General features: G+C 40.3%; 1 protein-coding gene across 1 annotated transcript in view; it reads left to right on the top strand.

Moving 5' to 3' along the window:
- The window catches only part of LOC139467946 (AP2-associated protein kinase 1-like), a 62,064-nt gene that overhangs the window by 10,718 nt on the left and 30,311 nt on the right, over positions 1-21,035 (top strand). The window contains exons 2-15 of the mRNA XM_071249546.1: positions 2,620-2,738; positions 4,830-4,935; positions 5,674-5,813; positions 6,767-6,888; positions 7,805-7,886; positions 8,898-9,030; positions 9,920-10,023; positions 11,650-11,732; positions 12,912-13,069; positions 14,868-15,415; positions 16,880-17,004; positions 18,323-18,412; positions 18,722-18,855; positions 19,766-19,858. Coding sequence (XP_071105647.1) covers positions 2,620-2,738; positions 4,830-4,935; positions 5,674-5,813; positions 6,767-6,888; positions 7,805-7,886; positions 8,898-9,030; positions 9,920-10,023; positions 11,650-11,732; positions 12,912-13,069; positions 14,868-15,415; positions 16,880-17,004; positions 18,323-18,412; positions 18,722-18,855; positions 19,766-19,858 — 2,037 coding nt within the window. The remainder of the gene's footprint in view (positions 1-2,619; positions 2,739-4,829; positions 4,936-5,673; positions 5,814-6,766; positions 6,889-7,804; positions 7,887-8,897; positions 9,031-9,919; positions 10,024-11,649; positions 11,733-12,911; positions 13,070-14,867; positions 15,416-16,879; positions 17,005-18,322; positions 18,413-18,721; positions 18,856-19,765; positions 19,859-21,035) is intronic.

Below are 21,035 nucleotides of genomic sequence, written 5' to 3'. Positions count from 1 at the left end.
GAAACATGGTGAATCAAACTTATATATGTTAATGCCAGTTGAATATGAATATTTTATTCCCAATTTAATAAGATTGAAAAAAAATGAAAAAAAATTCAAATAAGGTATGCTTTACTAGTCATAAGGTGTATAATGTAATATAATTGCTCTTAAGATTTTAGTATTTTTCTAGAGACCCCCAAAGGTTCCTCAGTCAATGTTTCTGTCATATTGACACAGAACAAAGGGAATTGTTTAACTATGTATTGATGGTCACTAGGGCTGTAGTTAGTTGAAAGTTTTAGTGTCGAGTCGATATATAAGTACCGCGATATTTTGATATATCGACCAACAATACTATTAATTATTCTGTATGTGTAAAGTTAACATTACTAATTAGACCTGCAATTATTAATGCTAAATATGCACTAGGCTGATCTGTTAGATCCTTAGAATTGAATTTCTGCCTCATTATCAATCTTTACCATGGTGACCTTAATAAATGTGAACATGTCTCTGGCAGTGAATTATTTATACAGATCAATATTCAGTCATTTGTATCGAAACTGCATCAGTATTAAAAATTACTGATATATTGATATGGTACACAATAACATCCCTATCTGTCGCCCAATAGGGTAACTGGGTGGACCTTTCACCACCACATGTGGTGAGAGTAAACATGACGACATACTAGAATCATCACACTCCCACAGTTACATCTGACACTCACAATGTATTGTCACAGTAACGTGTATCATGTATATATATTTCTATCAGTCAGGGGGCGGTAGGGTAGCCTAGTGGTTAAAGCGTTCGCTCGTCACGCCGAAGACCCGGTTTGGATTCCCGACATGGGTACAATGTGTGAAGCCCATTTCTGGTGTCCCCCGCCGTGATAATGCTGGAATATTGCTAAAAGCGGCATAAAATCAAACTCACTCACTCACTCTACCAGTCAGTGAGAAAGTGAGTGCCTGCCCTGAAGCCCGTGGCAGGTAGATCTCATGTCGGGCCCATAGTCCTTGTGGCCTGCAGTAAATTTATGAGTCTATTTATTTGTCACAATAAGCTGTAGTTTTTTTCTAATGAGAGCCTGAAGAGTTTAGTCAGGGCCTGCAGCTTCTGAAGTCTATGGGGGGCTCGGGTGGCCCAGTCGTCTAAGGCGCCGCGATTCGCTGTGCAGAGTTGCGTCCCTTGGGCACGCCAGAAACCTATGATTGTGGGTTCAAATCCCAGTTCGCCCCAATTATGTTTCTAGGTTTGTCAGCACCATACCCGTGCTAATGGGTTTCACTGAAGTGGTTAACGTCTGAAACCTGCTTCACTTCGGGCTTTCCTCCAACATTAGGCTGACACGCTGCAATATGACTGGAATACTGTTAAAAACAGCGTTAAACCCAACTCACTCACTCTGAAGTCTATTGGTCCTAATGGCAGTAGCTGTTGTCAATTTTATGTATTTCAAACACTACTATCGTTGAAGGCTTTTAGGTCTTATTTTTAGTAAATAAACCCATGAAGATCCGGGTTAGAATTGGTCTTCAGCAACCCATGTTTGTTGTAATAGGCAACTAACGGGATCAGGTGGTCAGACTCACTGACTTGGTTGATGAATTTCATTGTATCCCAATTGCTTAGATCAATACTCATGATGTCAGTCACTGGATTGTCATGAGATGGTGGTGGTGGGGGTAGCCTAGTGGTTAATGCTTTCGCAAGTCACGCTGAAGACATTTCGATTTCCCATAAAACCATATTCGTAAAACCATATTCACTCACTGGATTGTCTGGTTCAGACTTGGCTATTTACAGACCGCTGTCATATTGCTGGGTTAAGTGTGAAACAAACAAATAAATAAATAAATCATTTTTACTGTGTAAATGTCTCATGTAAATGTTGACAGCTTCATTTCTTCCCTGTGAAGAATTAAACTACTGTTCGTGTTAACTGACTTAAAATGCTTACATGAACACATGTGGAAATGAATCATTTATTCAGCCTTTTTTACAGACTAACTAGTCTTCAGAGTTTGTAGCTGGTCACGCTTGTACAAGACAAAAATGTGTACTATGTTTTCATTTTCTGTCAGTTTTATTCAAGTTTATTCAAGCTGTAGAAAAAGTGAAGCTTTGAAAAATGGTTCAGAGTTATAGCTCTCAAATGCTACTAGTCAATGAGGACTACCATCACTGGTTTTACTCTGTCCTCAGCACAATTTAGTAGTGGACTAGCATGAATTTTGAAGGCTGTTTTTATGAAAAGGTTATTTTCTCCTCTGTGTCTCCTGGAAATTACTTAATGAAAATATGTAACCTTAAAAGTTGGCTGAAAAGACCTGCAGTCTCTTATGATTGTACAAGTTCCTCAATTTCCTAACTCAATCTTTCTAATTCCATTACTCTGGCTTAGATACAAATGTCTATGTCACTAACTTACTGCAGTGTAATCCTTGTTATATAGTGTCTTGTTTGACATAGGTTATAACTCTATACATCACTCAGCAAGCGTTAGAGCTAGGAGAAGTCTAGAGTTACTTGAGATTGATCCGCAATTTGAGCTTTGACTGTCACGTGTTGCGGCAGCTGGCACTGAATGAAACAGACGACAATAACTGATCAATTCTGTTTCTTTTCCAGGTGGTTTTGCCATTGTGTTTTTGGTGAAGGCTCAAAATGGATCCCGCTATGCCCTCAAGCGCATGTACGTCAACAATGACCGTGATTTGGCAGTCTGTCAAAAAGAAATCAAAATTGCTGTGAGTACTCATCTATTGGTAATGATTGCACATAATTACCCAATTATTGCCATAACGTCCTATTGGCACTTGAAGTGGATTGGATTTGTGCCTATCAGTTCTTCTGATGTTGTGAGCCCCAGTGTCTTACCCTCACAAGAGCTTGTAATCAGGTAGCATCAGTCATGCATCCAGCTGGGCTGATCACATTTTCGATTTAAGATGATATGCTTTAACACTTGATTGAGTCAAAGACCTTTTCACAAACCATTAAGTTTGTGTGATGGACTAATGGCCTATTCATATAACGGTATAAGGTGCCGCAATTTGCTGTTAAGAGATGCCCTTAGGCATGCCAGAAATGTTTTTCGGATCCCGGTCACCTTGATTATGGTTCTTGGTTTGTCAGTACCATGCCATGGTCATCAGCTTCACCAAGATGGTAAATGTACGCAGACCTGCACTATTTCTGTCCTTCCTCCCAGACCCGTGAAGATTCTGGGGTAGAATAGGTCTTCAGCAACCCATGCTTGCCGTAAAAGGCGACTAACGGGATCGGTAGATCAGGCTCGCTGACTTGGTTGATGCATGTCATTGATCCCAATTGCGTGGATTGATGCTCATGATATTAATCACTGGATTGTCTGGTCCAGACTCGATTATTTAGAGACCGCCGTCATATAGCTGGAATATTGCTGAGTGCGGCGTTAAACAACAATCCAATCCAATCCAATCCTTCCTCCCACGTCAAGCTGACACACAATTGTTCAAAACAGTATTAAACAAAACCAGGGCTCCAGATAATGTTTTATTTATTTAAACCATTGAGAATTTACTCATTCTTGTTATTCCAATTGGGTATCTTATTGTACTGTTTGTGTATTTATGATGTTTTACCTCCCCCGGATTCAGTCTTCTGGGTACCCGTGAAGATCTGGGTTAGAATAGGTCTTCAGTAACCCATGCTTGTCGTAAAAGGCGACTATGCTTGTCGTAAGAGGCGACTAACGGGATCGGATGGTAAGGCTCGCTGACTTGGTTGAAGCATGTCATCAATCCCAATTGCGTCGATCGATGCTCATGATATCAATCACTGGATTGTCTGGTCCAGACTCAATTATTTACAGACGGCCGTCATATAGCTGGAATATTGCTGAGTGCAGCGTTAAACAACAAACCAACCAACCAAGTCTACTGGGTATTTTGATACCAATGGGTAGACATTTTTTAAAATAATTCTGCTTAAAATGATGTTTCAGGTAAATTCTAAGTTTATTCTGTGCATGTACCGCCCAATGTTGCATAAGCTCACGACAATACCTGTTGCAGTAAGCAGGACATAGTCCTTTTGTGCACTGCAGTAGAGTTTATGTACAGGTGGTGCCTGCATTCAATAGAAGATATTGATACGTCAAGATATGTTGTTATGCGGACTGGAAAGGCTACATTGGCAAATTACACACAGTGTTGATATACTATTAATTTTTTTAAATTTTTCATGGGTATTTGTATGCAAGCAACTCCAACTTAATTGGGACATGGTGATTTATTAAGCATATTTTATGCAAATATGCAGCTTATCTGGACTTTAAGTTTCTTGTAACTCTTGTACTGCCTGCGAAGATCCAGGCTAAAAAAATAATACTCTTGGTTCTCAGGCACCACCCGCATCATCATCAAGTCTGCCACATGTTTTGTTTTTATTTCCATTTTCAGAAAAATATATATAAATCCTAATACTTAAACACAATGCACAAAAAATTGAAACTCAAAAATGAAATGTTTAATGAACTTTATGATGATGTGGGCAGTGCTTGAGAACCAAGACTATTATTTTTTTAAGCCTAAAGACCGCCATGATATAGCTGGAATATTGCAGAGTGCTGCGTTAAACATCAATCAAAACAAACAGATAACTCTTGTACAACACGTACAACTGGAAGTCCTATTGGTTGTCTAAAGACTACCGTTTTGTCTGCTAAATCAAGTTGCTTGATGTATAGTAATCTACACAGTAAACTGAATGTAACACCAACTCTAAACGTAGTTAATATCAAGATATTGAAATAAATTGTGCACTGAATAAGAATTTCAACCATATTTCATTTGCAGCGAGACCTCAGTGGTCACAAGAATATCATCCATTTCCTTGACTCCAGCGTCACGGTCACCCCAAACAGAGTGTACGAGGTTCTCATCCTGATGCAATACTGCAGAGGTAGGATGCATGTGCACTTAGTTAATATGCTCCAGGGGGTTCCAGGTCAGAGTAGGACCCCAGGAGCCTATGTTGGTTGAAAGAGGCGTGATAGCGTACTACAACATTCTCAAAATCTAGACAATGGACTGTATGGTCCAGACTCAGTTATTTACAGGCTGCCTTCATGTCAATGGAATATTGCTGAATGCAGTGTTAAACAACAAATTCACTAAACCTAGTTGATTCCAACCATTGTCAAAGTACCAGGGTGTGGATCCCACAGATGGCATCCTTACCTTGTCAGCTTGCTGGCGGGCTTAACCTCTTTGGTCTTGTGGACAAGGCGTCCGACCTCGGATCAGAAGGTCCGTGGTTCGAATCCCATCACGGGACTCGGAAATTGTATTGGTTGGTTAGGCTCAGGGACTTGGTTTATTGCATGTCATCATACTGCAGTAGCATTGGACACTGACTTTCTATTTCCTGCACATTTCATTTTATGAGAGTAAATTTGACAATTTTCTAACCTCATTTATCAACTAAAGCATTCTTTCTTTTATGTAAGATCAGCTGCATTTAGTATTAGTTGTGTTTTGGTATTGGTAAAGGCTATGTCAGCATTTCCAAGCATATTTCAGAAATTAAGGAAGTTAATTCTACTGTATTTAAATTAAAATGCCTGCTGTAATCAGAGTGTATGTTGTGGCAAATGTTTTGTTTTCTAATTGGTGGCTTAACTTTGTGTTCTGTGTCAAGGGTCTGTCATACAACTCATGAATGACCGGATAAACAGTGGCTTCTCAGAGAAGGAAGTGCTGAAAATATTCTGTGATGTGTCTGAGGCAGTGTCTCGTCTCCACCACTGTCAGACACCCATATTACACAGGGACCTCAAGGTAAGCCAGTGTCGATAAACCAGTGTCAACCCGTGAAGAACAGGGGTAGAATAGGTCTTCAGCAATCCATGTTTGCCGTAAAAGGCGACAGTCAGGATCACTGACTTGATTGATGCATGGTCCAATTTGGGTAGATCAGTCACTGGATTGTCTGGTCCAGACTCAATTATTTACAGACCACCATCATATAGCTGGAATATTGGTGAGTATGGTGTTAAACAACAAATAAACCAACAAAACACTGTCAGAAAAGCTTCTAAAAACAGAACTCACTGGCTTTATCTATTTTCATCCTGTTGTCACATAAACCTTGTTCCTTCTGTACAAAAGATCATGATGAGGTGTGTATCATGTGGGAAGTAGATGACCGCCCCCCTTTTCATGCTATTATTGGAGCCATGTGTGGCTCATCGTCTAAAGCGCAGCAATTTGTGAGCAGAATGGTGTCCTTTGGGCATGCCATAACCCTTTAATCATTGGTTCAAATTAACAGTGGGGGCACCGCGATTTGCTGTGCAGAGTTGCTTCCCTTGGACACTCCAGAAACCTATGATCGTTGGTTCAAATCCCCTTTCGCCCAGATTATGTTTCTAGGTTTGTCACCACCCTACCCATGCTTGTGGGTTTTACCAAAGTGGTAAACGTCTGAGACCTGCATCACTTTGGGCTTTCGTCCCACAGTAAGCTGACACACTGTGATATAACTGGAATATTGTTAAAAGCGGCGTTAAACCTAACTCACTCACTCTAATAAACAGTTCTAATCCCAGGTCACCCTGTTTGATTCCAGGTTTGTCGGCACCATACCCGTGCTTCTGGGTTTCACTTAAATTGTGAACATCAGATCTGTATCACTTTGCGCTACCTCTCACATGAAGCTGACGTGCCATAATATAACTGGAATACTGTTCAAAGCAGCATTAAACCCATACATGGAACTGTCTATGTTTCAGGTTGAGAACATCCTCATTGGAGAAGGGGGGAACTATGTCTTGTGTGATTTTGGCAGTGCCACAGGTCGAACCATGGTGCCAGAATCTCATAACGTAAAACAGATTGAAGAGGATATTCAAAAGTTAGTAAAATAGAGTCAGACTGAGACAGGTAGTTTGGTAGTAGGTCTGAAACATTGCATGAACATCAGGGCACACACTGGCATTTGTGAATATATTTTATTTTTGACACAACAAAGAAAACCATCTGATTTATTTTCAAAAATTGCTCCTTGATGTCTCATGGTAATGTTGTCTCAAGACAACACCAAGACATGACTGTTGATATAGCAAGTAGACCATCGTAAGTGCAGATTATATAAACACTTTGTTGCTCGAAACATAGAAAGCCTATCATGTAATTGTATTGTTTGATAACATGGTGCAAAGTGAATTGTTGTTGATAATGTCAATGTCCCATTAAACTCTGGACAGTGAGGTTCATCAAGCCCCTCACAGTGATAGCCCATTCATGGAGCTGAACACTATCACTGCCACCAGTCAGCCCCCAGAGTTGTGTCCCTTGGCCCTGCCAGAAACCTGTGATTGTTGAAATCCTGGTTTACCCTGATTATGTTTGTTTGTTAGCACCGTACCTGCGCTTGTAAATTTCACCAAAGTGGTAAACGTCTAAGACCTGCATGCCTTTGGGCTTTCCTTCCAAATCTAGCGGACATGCTGTGATATAACTGGAATACTGTTATACTGTTAAAAATGGAGTGAAAACCAACCCACCCACCCATTCACTCACTCACTCACTCACTCACTCACTCACTCACTCACTCACTCACTCACTCACTCACTCTCTATCTATCTATGTGAATTATACTGTTCATTAAGCATGTTCATGTATATATTTTCCACATGTTTGTCCAGTGTACTTTTGTGAAAGTACATTTAATGTAATAAGTGTTTTTTCTTTAAAAAAAATTTGTGTGGACTTCAGGCACCTGAAAGAAATGTGTTTGTAATTTATATATGACCTGAATGTCTTTCCAGATATACAACATTATCATATAGAGCACCTGAGATGGTTGATCTTTATGGGGGGAAACCCATCACAACAAAGGCTGACATATGGGTGAGTTTCTGTGTTCCTGATGTACTGCTATGATCGGCAACACTCCAACTACTAACTTGTGGAGATTATGAGTAAGACTATAGGTCCCCAGCAACCTATGCTTGTGGTAAGAGGTGACTTAATGGATCGGAATCAGTGATGGTTGATACCGTGTCATTGTATCTTAATTGTATGAATCAATGCAGATGATGTCAATCACTTGAATGTCTGCTGCAGATTTGATTATTTACAGACCACTGTCATATAGCTAGAATATTACCAAGGACTAACCCTATCATTTATCATAGCTTGACCCTTGATATGAAGCGGATTAATTGGAAAGACAGTATAATTGTTTTGTATTGATGTGTTAACTACTACTACTACTCAAGAAAAGTTAAAGAACACCTGCTTCTTTCATATTACTAAAGTTAGTCTGTCATGACCTACAATTATAATATCTGTCGTGGCATGACATTAACTATTGTAAAATGAAAGAATCGGGTGTTGTTTTAACTTCTTGTGAATAGTATATGTAATTGGTCATAGTCTTAGAACATTTATTTCCACTGCAAGACAAAGTAATTGCAACACTCCAATCTTCATAATGTCCACCATTTAGGGGGCGGTCGGGTAGCCTTGTGGTTAAAGTGTTCACTTCTCACGCCAAAGACCTGGGTTCGATTCCCTACTTGGGTACAATGTGTAAAGCCCATTTCTGGTGTCCCCAGCCGCGATATTGCTGGAATATTGCTAAAAGCGGCATAAAACCGTACTCACTCACTCACTCAACCATTTGGCATAAGCGTAAGGCAGTTGTTGCACTAAGATTGCTTTATGAAACTGTGCCCATTGCACATTTTGCAGAGAGTAAGAGATATAGACACTATCTGACAATATGATGGAAAGGAAGTATGCTGGCTTGGGATGACTTCATCATTGATTCCTATGTATTGTGAACCAGTTGTAACCCTCATTGTGACATCAGAGTCTGTCCTGTCTTGGTGCAGTTGGTTCTCTCCCTTCTTCCAGGCGCTGGGCTGCTTGTTGTACAAACTGTGCTTCTTCTCACTTCCTTTTGGAGAAAGCTCGCTGGCCATTCAGAGTGGTAATTACACTGTCCCAGATCACTCCAGGTACTCCAAGAAACTACATTCATTAATAGGTGAGTCATGGAAGGGAACTATATTTATAAACAGGTAAGTCGTGGAAGGAAGCAAAATTAATTAATTGGTGAGTCATGGAAGGAAGCAAAATGTATTAATACGCGAGTCATGGAAGGAAGCAAAATGTATTAATACGCGAGTCATGGAAGGAAACTATATTTATAAACAGGTAAGTCGTGGAAGGAAGCGAAATATATTAATTGGTGAGTCATGGAAGGAAGCAAAATGTATTAATACGCCAGTCATGGAAGGAAGCAAAATGTATTAATACGCCAGTCATGGAAGGAAACAAAATGTATTAATACGCCAGTCATGGAAGGAAACAAAATGTATTAATACGCCAGTCATGGAAGGAAACAAAATGTATTAATACGCCAGTCATGGAAGGAAACAAAATGTATTAATACGCCAGTCATGGAAGGAAACAAAATGTATTAATACGCCAGTCATGGAAGGAAACAAAATGTATTAATACGCCAGTCATGGAAGGAAACAAAATGTATTAGTGGAAGGCAACTAAATTTATATAGCTGGAATATTGCTGAAGCAAATAAAAATCTTGATCTACGTTAATGGGGCAATGATCTACGTTAGTGGTTAAATCATTCGCTCATCACGCCGACGACCCGGGTTCGATTCCCCACATGGATACAGTGTAAGAAGCCCATTTCTGGTGTCCCCCTCTATGACATTGCTGTGATATTGCTAAAAGCGGCGTAAAACCATACTCACTCACTCACTCACTCACTCACTATTGTGGTAACGCTATATTTGTAAGCATTTCTTCTCTCTAACATTTCATCTTACTCTCTCTTCTTGACAACATTTAAAAAAAAATTCTCAAACCTTAGAAGAGCATTCCTTATTCTTGTGGTGTATCTGTTTCAGCGTTCATGCTTGAAGTTGAGCCTGAAAAGAGACCAGACGTCTACCAAGTGTGTTGTGTTGCTTTCCGTTTAATGGGAAGGGAAAACCCTGTGCCAAATATGAATGTAAGTGTGTCCGTTCTGTCACTATTCAGAAATAAAATAACAATGCTGGTAATACTGTGGCTGAAAACAGGCAGACAAACATCCCTCCTTGATATCTTAGTCACATTTATTGAGCCACATACTCTTGCAACTTACTGTTTGCAGTCAAGTCTTGCATCATTGCTTCATGCGTCATGAATGAATATAATTTTACGACTGTTTTGTATTTACATGTTTTTGTAACATTGCATTGGTTGTTAAACAGTATCTACCTAATGAATTAAGTGTGACCTATTTTGGTACTAACCGCCTCCGTGGTCTAGTGGTAGAGCGTCCGCCCGGAGAGTGGAAGGTCCGGGGTTCGATCCCCGACCGCGTCATACCAAAAGACGTTAAAAGATGGTACTTGTTGTTACCCTGTCTGGCACTCGGCATTAAGGGGCTAAAACAAGGTCTGGTCGTCCTGGAGTCAGTATAATGTGTCTTACTGGGGTATTCATGTTAAATTGAGGCATGGTATCTCAGTGGGCTAGCACTATAAATCGGCATCAGTCCGGACTAGTACAAGCACCCACACAAACACACATACACATACATGCACGTCGCTATATAAGTGCAATAATCTTGGACGCGACGTTAAACCCCTTTTCACCTCACCTCTTTTGGTACTATATTATTTTCGGATAGTAATAGCTGTAGATGATGGCCGATTCGTTGGGTTATTTGTTTTGGTGATATCGTAGACTATGGTGTAGACTCATAGAAATGGATTGATTATGACAATAAAAATTTGATGTGTGTTATCATGGTTATGCTGACTTTTTAAGGGAAATCAAGTCCTATCTTATTTTGACTGTTTTTTTAATAGAGAGAGTGGGAGGGACAGTGACAGGTGTGATATCCTAATAACTTGTTCGAGGGAGTAGGCAGAGCTCGAGATAAGCTGCGTATCTGCGTAAAATACACATCAGAAATGCAGAAATACGCAGTAAAATAAAATCCAAGCATATCAAATACGCAACGAACATAACAGATACGCTACAAAAATAAAACTTGTGCCTATCATCAAAATATTGTGAAGTTACCCTGCGTATTCGATTAGCAAATCAGCAACTTATTTTGAAATTATAAGCGGGCGTTCCGTCAACCTTGCCAAACTCCACGATGACAGTAACATCATGATCATTTGCCTTCATACTTTCTTGTGGAAGTATCGTGGTATTTTTTAGTCCTATAAAGCTCTCGAACTTACACGACACCAGTTTGCAGGGACTATATGAATAGTGTTTTTAAATATTTAACTTGAATACCCACATGTCTAAAAACTAGTGGGTAACAGAAATTTGAATACCCAGATAGAATTGCTGATACCCAATGATTTTAAAATGCATGGGTAAAATACCCACAACACCGAAAGCTTATCTGGAACTCTGGAGTAGGGGAATATTGATGTGGACCTGCAGTGTTGGAAATTAAGCTGTGTGCTGGGGTCCCTGAGATCTCATGTTGTGTTGGGATCTGGGGACCCTCGAAATCTTTAACTTAAGGTTATGACACAGGCCCCCTGACATTCATGTATAATTTCAAACACTGACATGACTCCGCTGCTGCCGTTGACTGAGTTAGTATTGTGTACCTGTCTTCCAGTCTTCTACAACACCAGACATGAACTCTCTTCCTACACCCATGTCTGAGGCAGAGGCGCGCCAGACCAGGACAACAGCACAGAAGTAAGTCATCCTGCCTTCCTACAAAAACCTGCCTTCACCCTCAAACAGGACTTATTTTCTTGTTTGCCATAATTTCATGCTTAAAACATTTGAATTACAAAATAGATTTGGGGATCTCTTCTTTACCATGTTTACTATGTGTACTCCTAGAGATATGAACACTCAACACTGAGCAAGGATAAGAACAACTTCTTAATTACAATTTGGAGCAATGATTTGGTGTACTTTCCCACACCGTAAGCTCCCTTGCTTGACAATGGTGTTAGAACCTACACTGAAACGTTGCTCTTAATTACAATAAAGAAGTTGTTCATCCATAAATTCTTATCCTTGCTTAGTGTTGATCTTTCAACTTCTAAATGAGAAAACGTACAAATTTATGGATAACAACTCCTGGTTTGTTGCATCTAACAACGTTTCAATGTAGATTCTTACACAGTTATCAAGCTGGTGTAAGAATCTACGTCGAAACATTGCTATATGCAATAGACCCGTGAAGATTCCGGTGTAGAATAGGTCTTCAGCAACCCATGCTTGCCGTAAAAGGAGACTATGCTTGTCGTAAAAGGCGACTAACGGGATCGGGTGGTCAGGCTCGCTGACTTGGTTGATGCATGTCATCGATCCCAAAGACTTAGTTCTGTATTTGTAAGACGGAATTTTTTATTTTTTATTTCCATCCAGTCCATTAATTAGTTACAGTCAAAGACATGAGGTATATGTGAGTCTTGGATATAGTCTCTTCTTTGTTTATGTGCATGTCGTAAGAGGCGTCTAAAAGGATCAGGTGGTCAGGCTCGCTGACTTGTTTTATGCATGTCATTGTGTCCCATTTGCGTGGATCGATCATGTTGTCAATCACTGAATTGTCTGGTCCAAACTCAGTTGTTTATAGACCGCCTTCATATAGCTGGAATATTGCTGAGTGCGGCGTTAAACAATTAAACAAACAAACAAATGAACAAACAAAGAGTAGACGTACAGAGTACAACTTCTTTATTCATTGAGGCTACAAACAAACAGACATTATTATTATTATTATTATTATTATTATTATTATTATTATTATTATTATATTAGGTTAATAAAAAAGAATTTAGTCAGTGTCGTTTTTTAGGGTTTAGAGGGTATGCTTGCTTGCGACCTAGATAATTATTAACTGTTGTATCTCCTGTGCAGGTCGGTGGTATCATCATCAATAGAGAGTACGAGTGTGACACCTAGACAGAGGCCGAAGGGGTCAGCAATGCCTCAGAGTGGAGGTCTTGGATTGCCCATTCAGACTGCTATAGTGCCGAGGAAAAGACCCTCAGCCAGCAACCCTAACACACCTGTTGGTAAGTTGACAAGCTGACCTCAATACGTTCATCATTTCCATGAGGAACAATGTATCCGTGCCATAACTGGGAGTAAAAATCTATTAAAGAATAATTGCCCCTTCGTAATATGATTGGGGGGGGGGGGGGGGGGGCTTGAATGAAATGCTTTGGTAATTAAAATGATTTTTAATTGCCAAAGCTGTAGAAAATACTACGTGCTTTCTTAATGCAGCCCCGATGGATGTCACTGATAGAGTTGTAGCACCTCATTATAAAACTTTTTAGATGATAAGGAATATTATCAATTTTTTTCAGTGTTTATGAATTGCTTTGATATTTAATTTCATATCATATTAAACCATTCAAAAGAAGCAGAGTCATTTCTTCTGCTTATGTTGAGCTTTATCGCCTTATTTTTCAAATAGTGATGGTGTCCTGAGTGACTTTATTACTAGCTTCAGTGCATGTGTACCTGTGTTCCACTTAGAACTGGGCCTAACAAAGATGTTGAGGCAAAACCCGCATCCTGGTACCATTAACATCATGCTTTTTTACATGAAATTATGTTGTTGTTTTGTATCCCGATTACTCCAGAGCTTCAATTTGGCTTGGCATCTCTGCTATAATCAAGATATTGATGATAATAAATATATACAACAATAAATTAGGCTTTAAAAAAAATTAAAGAATTGGTTCTCAGGCAATGACTTTTGAAAATATAGTGCGGGTGGAAGTTGGTTTTGGTTTGTTTTGTTGTTGTTCAAGCAAGTGTGTAACCAAATTTTGTTCACAATGATTTCGACAAAATCATGTTCTTCTTAAGTATTGTAGCATTTCGCTGCCTGGGTCGAGGGTTTGAGACCAGAATGTGTAAATATTTTTTACGTTTTGAAAATGGAAATGAAAATGAAACAGCAGTGGACTTTATGATGATGCGGGTGGAGCCTGAGAACCAAGACTATTATTCTATTTAGCCTTTAAAAAATATTTGAGAATTTTGACAAGTTGATGTATGTTAGATTACATGTTTTTGCAACATCATGTTGATAAATGGGGATCTTTGAGACAGCTCAGTGGTTAGTGCAGCTGCAGAAGTGGTCATGGTTTGATTCCTGGGTTAAGTTAACATACGTTTTCAGTATTTTGGGTTGGGTGTCCATATGGGTTGAGGGTGTATCCTTTAATAAGCAGGCCATGTATAGAATTGGTATGTAGCAACCCAAGCTTGTCAACTGACGGGATCGGCTTGTCAGGTTTGCTGAATTGGTTGAACTTGATGCATGTCATTGTATCCGAATTGCGTAGATCAGTGAGTGAATACCCGGTAGGATGAGATGGTAATGTGGCTGTTAACCTTCTAGCGCCTCACAGGCAGCTTATGTTGTATACTCCCCAGGGAGATGAGAATGAAAATCAAGTGCTCACTGATCCATTGACTGGGGTAATAATAGTGTAGCGCTATGAGCATCCACTTGGTAAATGGAATATGGCGCATTATAAATGCACTTGCACTCATGATTTCAATCACTGGATTGTCTGGTCCAAACTTGATTATTTACAGGCCGCTGTCATAAGGGTGGGACACTGCCAAGTGCTGCATTAAACAACAAACTAACAAACATAATGAAAATTCAGCATTTGAAATTATCATTAGGGTTGTGACAATTGAAGTTCTACATTTTGGTCAAATGTTTTCAGTGCTCTTTTAAGGTTCAACTTTTGATGAGACCTTTTTCTTATTCTTTGTCATATGACACAAAGATTTGACCACCATCATTTGTTCTTTAGATAACATCATTTGTGCGTTTGTCACCAGATCCCCAGCAGCCATCTCCAAGCTACGCTGGGCAGCAGCACCTAGCACCCTCCCCACAGTACCCTCAACAGCCATCACCACAGTACCCCCCAGGGCAAGCACCTGTCTTCAACTCACAGCAGATGCAGTTCCTGGGTCAGCAGCAACTGCCTGTACCCCAGGGCTCCCAGATGTACTCGTCCCAACCCCCTGCAGTATTACAGCATGTCCTCAGTGACCAGTACAAGCAGCAGGCTATCTCACAGTCTCATAGTGCTGAAAACTTAATGTTCCCTGCCAATTTCTCTGACCCATTCCAAGAGCCGGGAGCAGGGGGTGTTGGTGTTACTTCTGTAGAAACAGGACAGTTAATACAGATTGATGATGACCTACATCACCATCAATTAAAACAACAACAGCAGCAGCAGCAACAGCAGCAGCAGCAACAACAACAACCGCAACAGCAACAACAGAAAGAGACCACTCCACCATGTGTATCAACGCAGGAGGATATGTTTAAAAAGCCTGTTGTTCCTCCTCCAAAGATGAACACAGTTGATGATAATCAGGTGAGATTTCAGTGGCTGTTGCTGGCCGAATTATGTTTGAACTGTCTAATCCTGTATTGATTTCAAGTGACAGTACCCGTGAAGATCTGGGGTAGAATAGGTGTTCAGCAACCCATTCTTGCCTTAAAAGGCTACTATGCTTTTTCTAAGTGTCGACTAATGGGATCGGGTGGACAGGCTCGCTGACTTGGTTGAAGCTTGTCATCGATCCCAATTGTGTGGTTCGATGCTCATGATATCAATCACTGGATTGTCTAGTCTAGACTCAATTATTTACAGACTGCCGTCATATAGCTGGAATATTGCTGAGTGTGGCGTAAAACAACAAACCAACCAACCAAGTCTACTGGGTATTTTGATACCAATGGGTAGACATTTTTTAAAATAATTCTTTCAAAATGCTGTTTCAGGTAAATTCTAAGTTTATTCAATGCACGTGCTGCCCAATGTTGCATAAGCTCACGCGATACCTGTCTCAGTTGCAGTAAGCAGGACATAGTCCTTTTGTGCACTGCAGTAGAGTCTAAAACAACAAACCAAACCAAATCCAGGTGACAGCTCTAGAGAAGCTGCATCTTCGTTTTAAATAACAAAATAAGGCACCTCTACCTAATTAATTTGAGTTGCTTGCGTATGGGTTATAGTTTAACAAACAGCAAAATAACATGGTGCATAATTACACAATGCTTCCTTTCAGCTTGTGTTGTGTATTTGTTTATAGATCATTAATTAGTGATGGATTCAGGCATCACATAAACATAAATTCTACTGCCGTGAATGATGTGCAAAGCACTACACCTCGCTTATATTAACTTAGACGTACATATCTCTTTTATGAGATCATGTGACGGAAACACTTGGGCCAGCAAATGAATACATGTAGTTCCAAATTAGATGTCATCTGAAAGAGAATTTTTAGGAGAGTTATATTCAAAAAAATGGTTTGTTCTTTGGCCTAAAAACCCAATGGACTGCCAAAATGCTCAGAACATATATCTAGAGCCCTGAAGTAAGAGGGGCGATCGGGTAGCCTAGTGGTTAAAGCGTTCGCTCGTCACGCCGAAGACCCGGGTTCGATTCCCGACAGGGGTACAATGTGTGAAGCCCATTTCTGGTGTCCCCCGCCGTGATATTGCTGGAATATTGCTAAAAGCAGCGTAAAACCATACTCACCCACTTACCCCCTGAAGTAAGAAGAGGTCCATGTTCCTCATACTTGTAGAAGATGCTGAAAGTGGGGATTGCGTGGGCAGGCTTTTTGTTTATAGGCTGTTGTGATACAGTAGGAATATTGCTGTCAAACACTGGTTTCACTGGCTCAGCTGGTATCTTGCTGACTACAGTGTTAAGCAACATGCTCTTTTAATGTAATCTTAAAAGTTCATTCACAATGTTTGTATGGCAACGATTCACCAGAATTGTGTGTCACATGAAATCCTAAGTGAAACCTGTATCTGTTTCCAGAAAGATAACCAGCCTCTTATTGCCCTCACCCCACCTGCATCCCCTCAGAGGCACGTGAAAGCTCATCGGCGGAATGTCAGTGATACGTCATTCCTCACCATGGGGGGCAAGGGAAGTGCATTCAGGTGAGTGCTCTCAGGTTCTGACAAACCATCTTGGCTCAAAGTCCTTTTTAATGATCCGGGGTAGAATAGGTGTTCAGCAACCATTGCTTGCTGTAAGAGGCGACTATACTTGGCGTAAAAGGCGACTAACGGGATTGGGTGGTCAGGCTTGCTGACGATCCCAATTGCGTGGATCAATGCTCATGATATTAATCACTGGATTGTCTGGTCTAGACTCAATTATTTACAGACCGCCGTCATATAGCTGGAATATTGCTGAGTGCGGCGTTAAACAACAAACCAATCCTTTTTAATGCAACCACTTGGAAAAATGGCAGGATATAGCGATCAGCATGTCTGTCCGTCCAATGAGGGTAGTTCTCATCTCCGGAGCCTCCCAAACTATTGAATCTTTCTTGATGAAACTTGCTATACAGATCACTCTAGTGGTGAACTGGTGCCTTTTAATGATTTGGGATAGTGAAAACTACTGAAGAGTATTATCTTTTTCTTCACTGAACTGGCAATGAACCAAAAGTTGGGTATAAGTAGCCAAACTCCATTTCCAAATTGCACCAGAACAGGGAGATATGTCATTTCCTGTTTCCAATGTACTCTAGACAATGTACTCTAGTAAACTTTCATTCATAGGACATATTTGGGGTTGTAGACAAGTTTTCACAGATTTGATATTTTTATCCTCTTTCTTAATATATTTTAATCATTTTATTCTAAATTTCATTGAATAATGTCTTCATTCATGTGCGAAGTGATTGGTTATATACAGCAACCACAGTCAGATTACCTCTATTGACGTCTAAAATAATAATTTCAAATACAATTTCTTCCGACCATTGCATCCAAATTCTTTGAAGTTGTATCATTGGTTACTTTTTAACTGAATCACTGGTAGATTGGGAGGAAACATGTGCACAGCTGATTGCTATTTCTGACTTAGTTTTCGAGAACATACACACGACAAACCAAACCAACATGTTAAATAAGGGCGATGGGATAGCCTAGTGGTTAAAGCTTTCGCCTAAAGGCCCAGGTTCAATTCCCAACATGGGTACAATGTGTGAAGCCCATTTCTGGTGTCCCCTGGTGATGTTGCTGGAATATTGCTAAAAGCGGCGTAAAACCATACTCACTCACTCGCATGTTAAATATGGGTATTTGACATTTGCCAGTTTTACTTTTTAAAGTTGTTTGGGTGGCCCACAGTTGTGCAGTCAAGTGGGCCCAGGGCACCTGTTTTCACAATATGAACAATGTTTTTGGAAGGGATACAAGTCCATCACAGTGTCATTATCATGAAAGATGTGTTGTGTTTGTACAGGGCCTACAATGCAACCAGCAACCTTCTGTCCGCTCCCCTGGAGAACAAGTCTAAGTCAGCCAGCACAACACCAGTCCACTCTCCTCCATTGTAAGTTGTCAGTGACGGGCAGCAGAAGTGCCTTCACCCCACTGGGGATTTCTGGGAAGAATGCTCCCTCTGGTTTACAAAAGTAAAAAGCTGGTGGATGATTGGGGGTTTCTAGTGACAAGAAAAACGAATGAAAATAAGTTTAGAAGTTGTAATTTCTCTGTTATTGGATGTATTTTATATATATAGTTTATAAATTATGTTCCCCACCACCTTACTTGCCAGAAAAAGGTCCCAGCATTGTTAAGTGGCTCCTTACCATGACATATAGCTGAGATTGATGATTAATGTTTTGTTTTTACTTGACAGGTCAGAACACATTAGGGCATTATCTGTAGATTTATCAGATTGGAACCCATTCGGTGATGACAACTTTGGAGCCAACTCAGATGATATGATGTTTGGTGCCGAGTTTGATAGAATAAGGCGTGGATCCAACACAAGTAAGTTGTCCTACTTTCACCCAGCTGTCTGACCTGTCACAGGTGTGTCACACTGTCATATAACGGGAATACCGTTCACAGCAGCTTGAAACATTTCACTCTCACTCACTCACTCACTCACTCACTCACTCACTCACTCACTCAAACACCCACCCACCCACTCACTCACTCACTCACTCACTCACAATGATTATAGTGCTTTATTGTTTTACCATGTTTATGAGCACCTCCGTGGTATAGTAATCGAGCATCTGCCCTGAGAGCTGAAGGTCGGGGTTTCGACCACCGGCCATGTCATACTAAAGACATTAAAAGATGGTACTTGTTGTTACCCTTCCGAATGCTCGCCATTAAGGGGTAAAAGTCAGTATAGTGTGCCTGAGTAGGGTATTCATGTTAAACTGCTGCATGGTATCTCAGTGGGCAAGTACTATATAGTCAGCATTAGTCTGGATTAAAAGCAGTTGGCCAAACACGCACGCACGCACGCACGCACGCACGCACGCACGCACGCACACACACGTCGCTATATAAGTGCAGTAATCTTGAACGCAGCATTCTTTACCTTGTGCCCCTTGTAGATTCCGGGATAGAATAGGTCTTCAGCAACCCATGCTTGCCGTAAAAGGTGACTATGCTTGTCGTAAAAGGCGACTAACGGGATCGGTAGATCAGGCTCGCTGACATGGTTGATGCATGTCATCGATTCCAATTGCATGGATCGATGCCCATGATATTAATCACTGGATTGTCTGGTCCAGACTCGATTATTTACAGACCGTCGTCATATAGCTGGAATATTGCTGAGTGCGGCGTTAAACAACAAACCAACCAACAACCAAAAAATCTTTACCTTGTTTACACCCTTCTCCTGTCTGCTGTATCTTATGTTGTCTCTGTTCTTCTACAGGTATATCCAATGTAAAAAGTAGAGAAGATTTAGTCATGTCCGGGTCCGACTCTTCAGATCCCTTCTCAAATGCACCTTTCAGGAAACCAGGGGGTAAGTCTGCATCCACGTCTTCCACTGCTAGATTACATAAGATGACCACAGCATGATGCCTCTGCCTCTGGCCTCCCTTGCAATCTCCTCCCAGCTCTCACGTCTCCTCCTACCTTGCAAGAAGCTGCACAGGGCCATGCTCTCTCTCACCTAACATGACCAGAGCCAACACATGCTGCTCCTGTTAAATAACCCCCTGTTTTGCAGGGCTCAAAATTGTTGGTATAATAGTTCCATTGGCAGGGTTAAAAATCATGGCACAGCTAAAAATCATGGGTGAAAAATTATCTTCAGCTCAAATTATGTGCATAACTTGAGGTTAGTACACAAACATCATTAATACAGTGTATGATTCATTAGACAACCCAATTAGACAGTTGAATAGGTTATCAGTCCAAATGAAACAAAGGGGCAAACTTTCACGATTACAACTGCTTATTATCAGCTCATGGTGTAATGACATTTACTGATTATGAAGACGGTTGAAAAGTGTTATTTCTTTTTGGGATCTTTTAAATTCCAACAGGTACACCTTATTAACCTTTACATAACCTGTACTTTTCCTTAGCTATGAAAATTACTTCAATGGTGATGTTCTGGTGATGAAGATCGATTGGTTACATGTACTCATACAAAGATCATCTGTTAGTGCTCCTAGCCAGTCGTGGAGAAGAAATATTGCAATTAGTGATATTAGTAAAAAAAACAAAAAAACATTGAACGATTCCCTTAGTTAGTTTTATATGTACATGACTCCTAAACGTATTTGTGATCAATATGCCAACAATCAGGTGTTTTCATTTATGGACAAGATTCTTATAATTTCACATTAACAGGTTCTTTGACAATATCTGGAAAATGCAGAAAAAAAATAAGCAATTGGTTATGGTTCAATTGATTACTGGAAACAAACTGATCATGTCTAATGTTTGATGATAAGATCTGGATTTGATACCCCATACTTCCCTAAGGCAGGGATAGAAATTGGCTCTAACCTGCTTGGCCATGTTATTCATGCTAAGGTTACAAGTATCCCAAGGGCCAGTAGAATTTCAGACCTTTTGGGACAGGTCCTTTGTGTTATCGGCAAGTAAATAGCTGAGGTTAATTTAAACTGCTGAACCAGATCACTGCTTATTTGTTATTCATTCAAGTATACAGGAGATAATAGTCTTCA

Source organism: Haliotis cracherodii, unplaced genomic scaffold (assembly GCF_022045235.1).
Source record: "Haliotis cracherodii isolate W230 unplaced genomic scaffold, xgHalCrac1.p SCAF_2, whole genome shotgun sequence".
Classification (NCBI taxonomy): Eukaryota; Metazoa; Mollusca; class Gastropoda; order Lepetellida; family Haliotidae; genus Haliotis; species Haliotis cracherodii.
The sequence above is the reverse complement of the archived record's forward strand: the minus strand, read 5'-3'. Positions and strand labels throughout refer to the sequence as shown.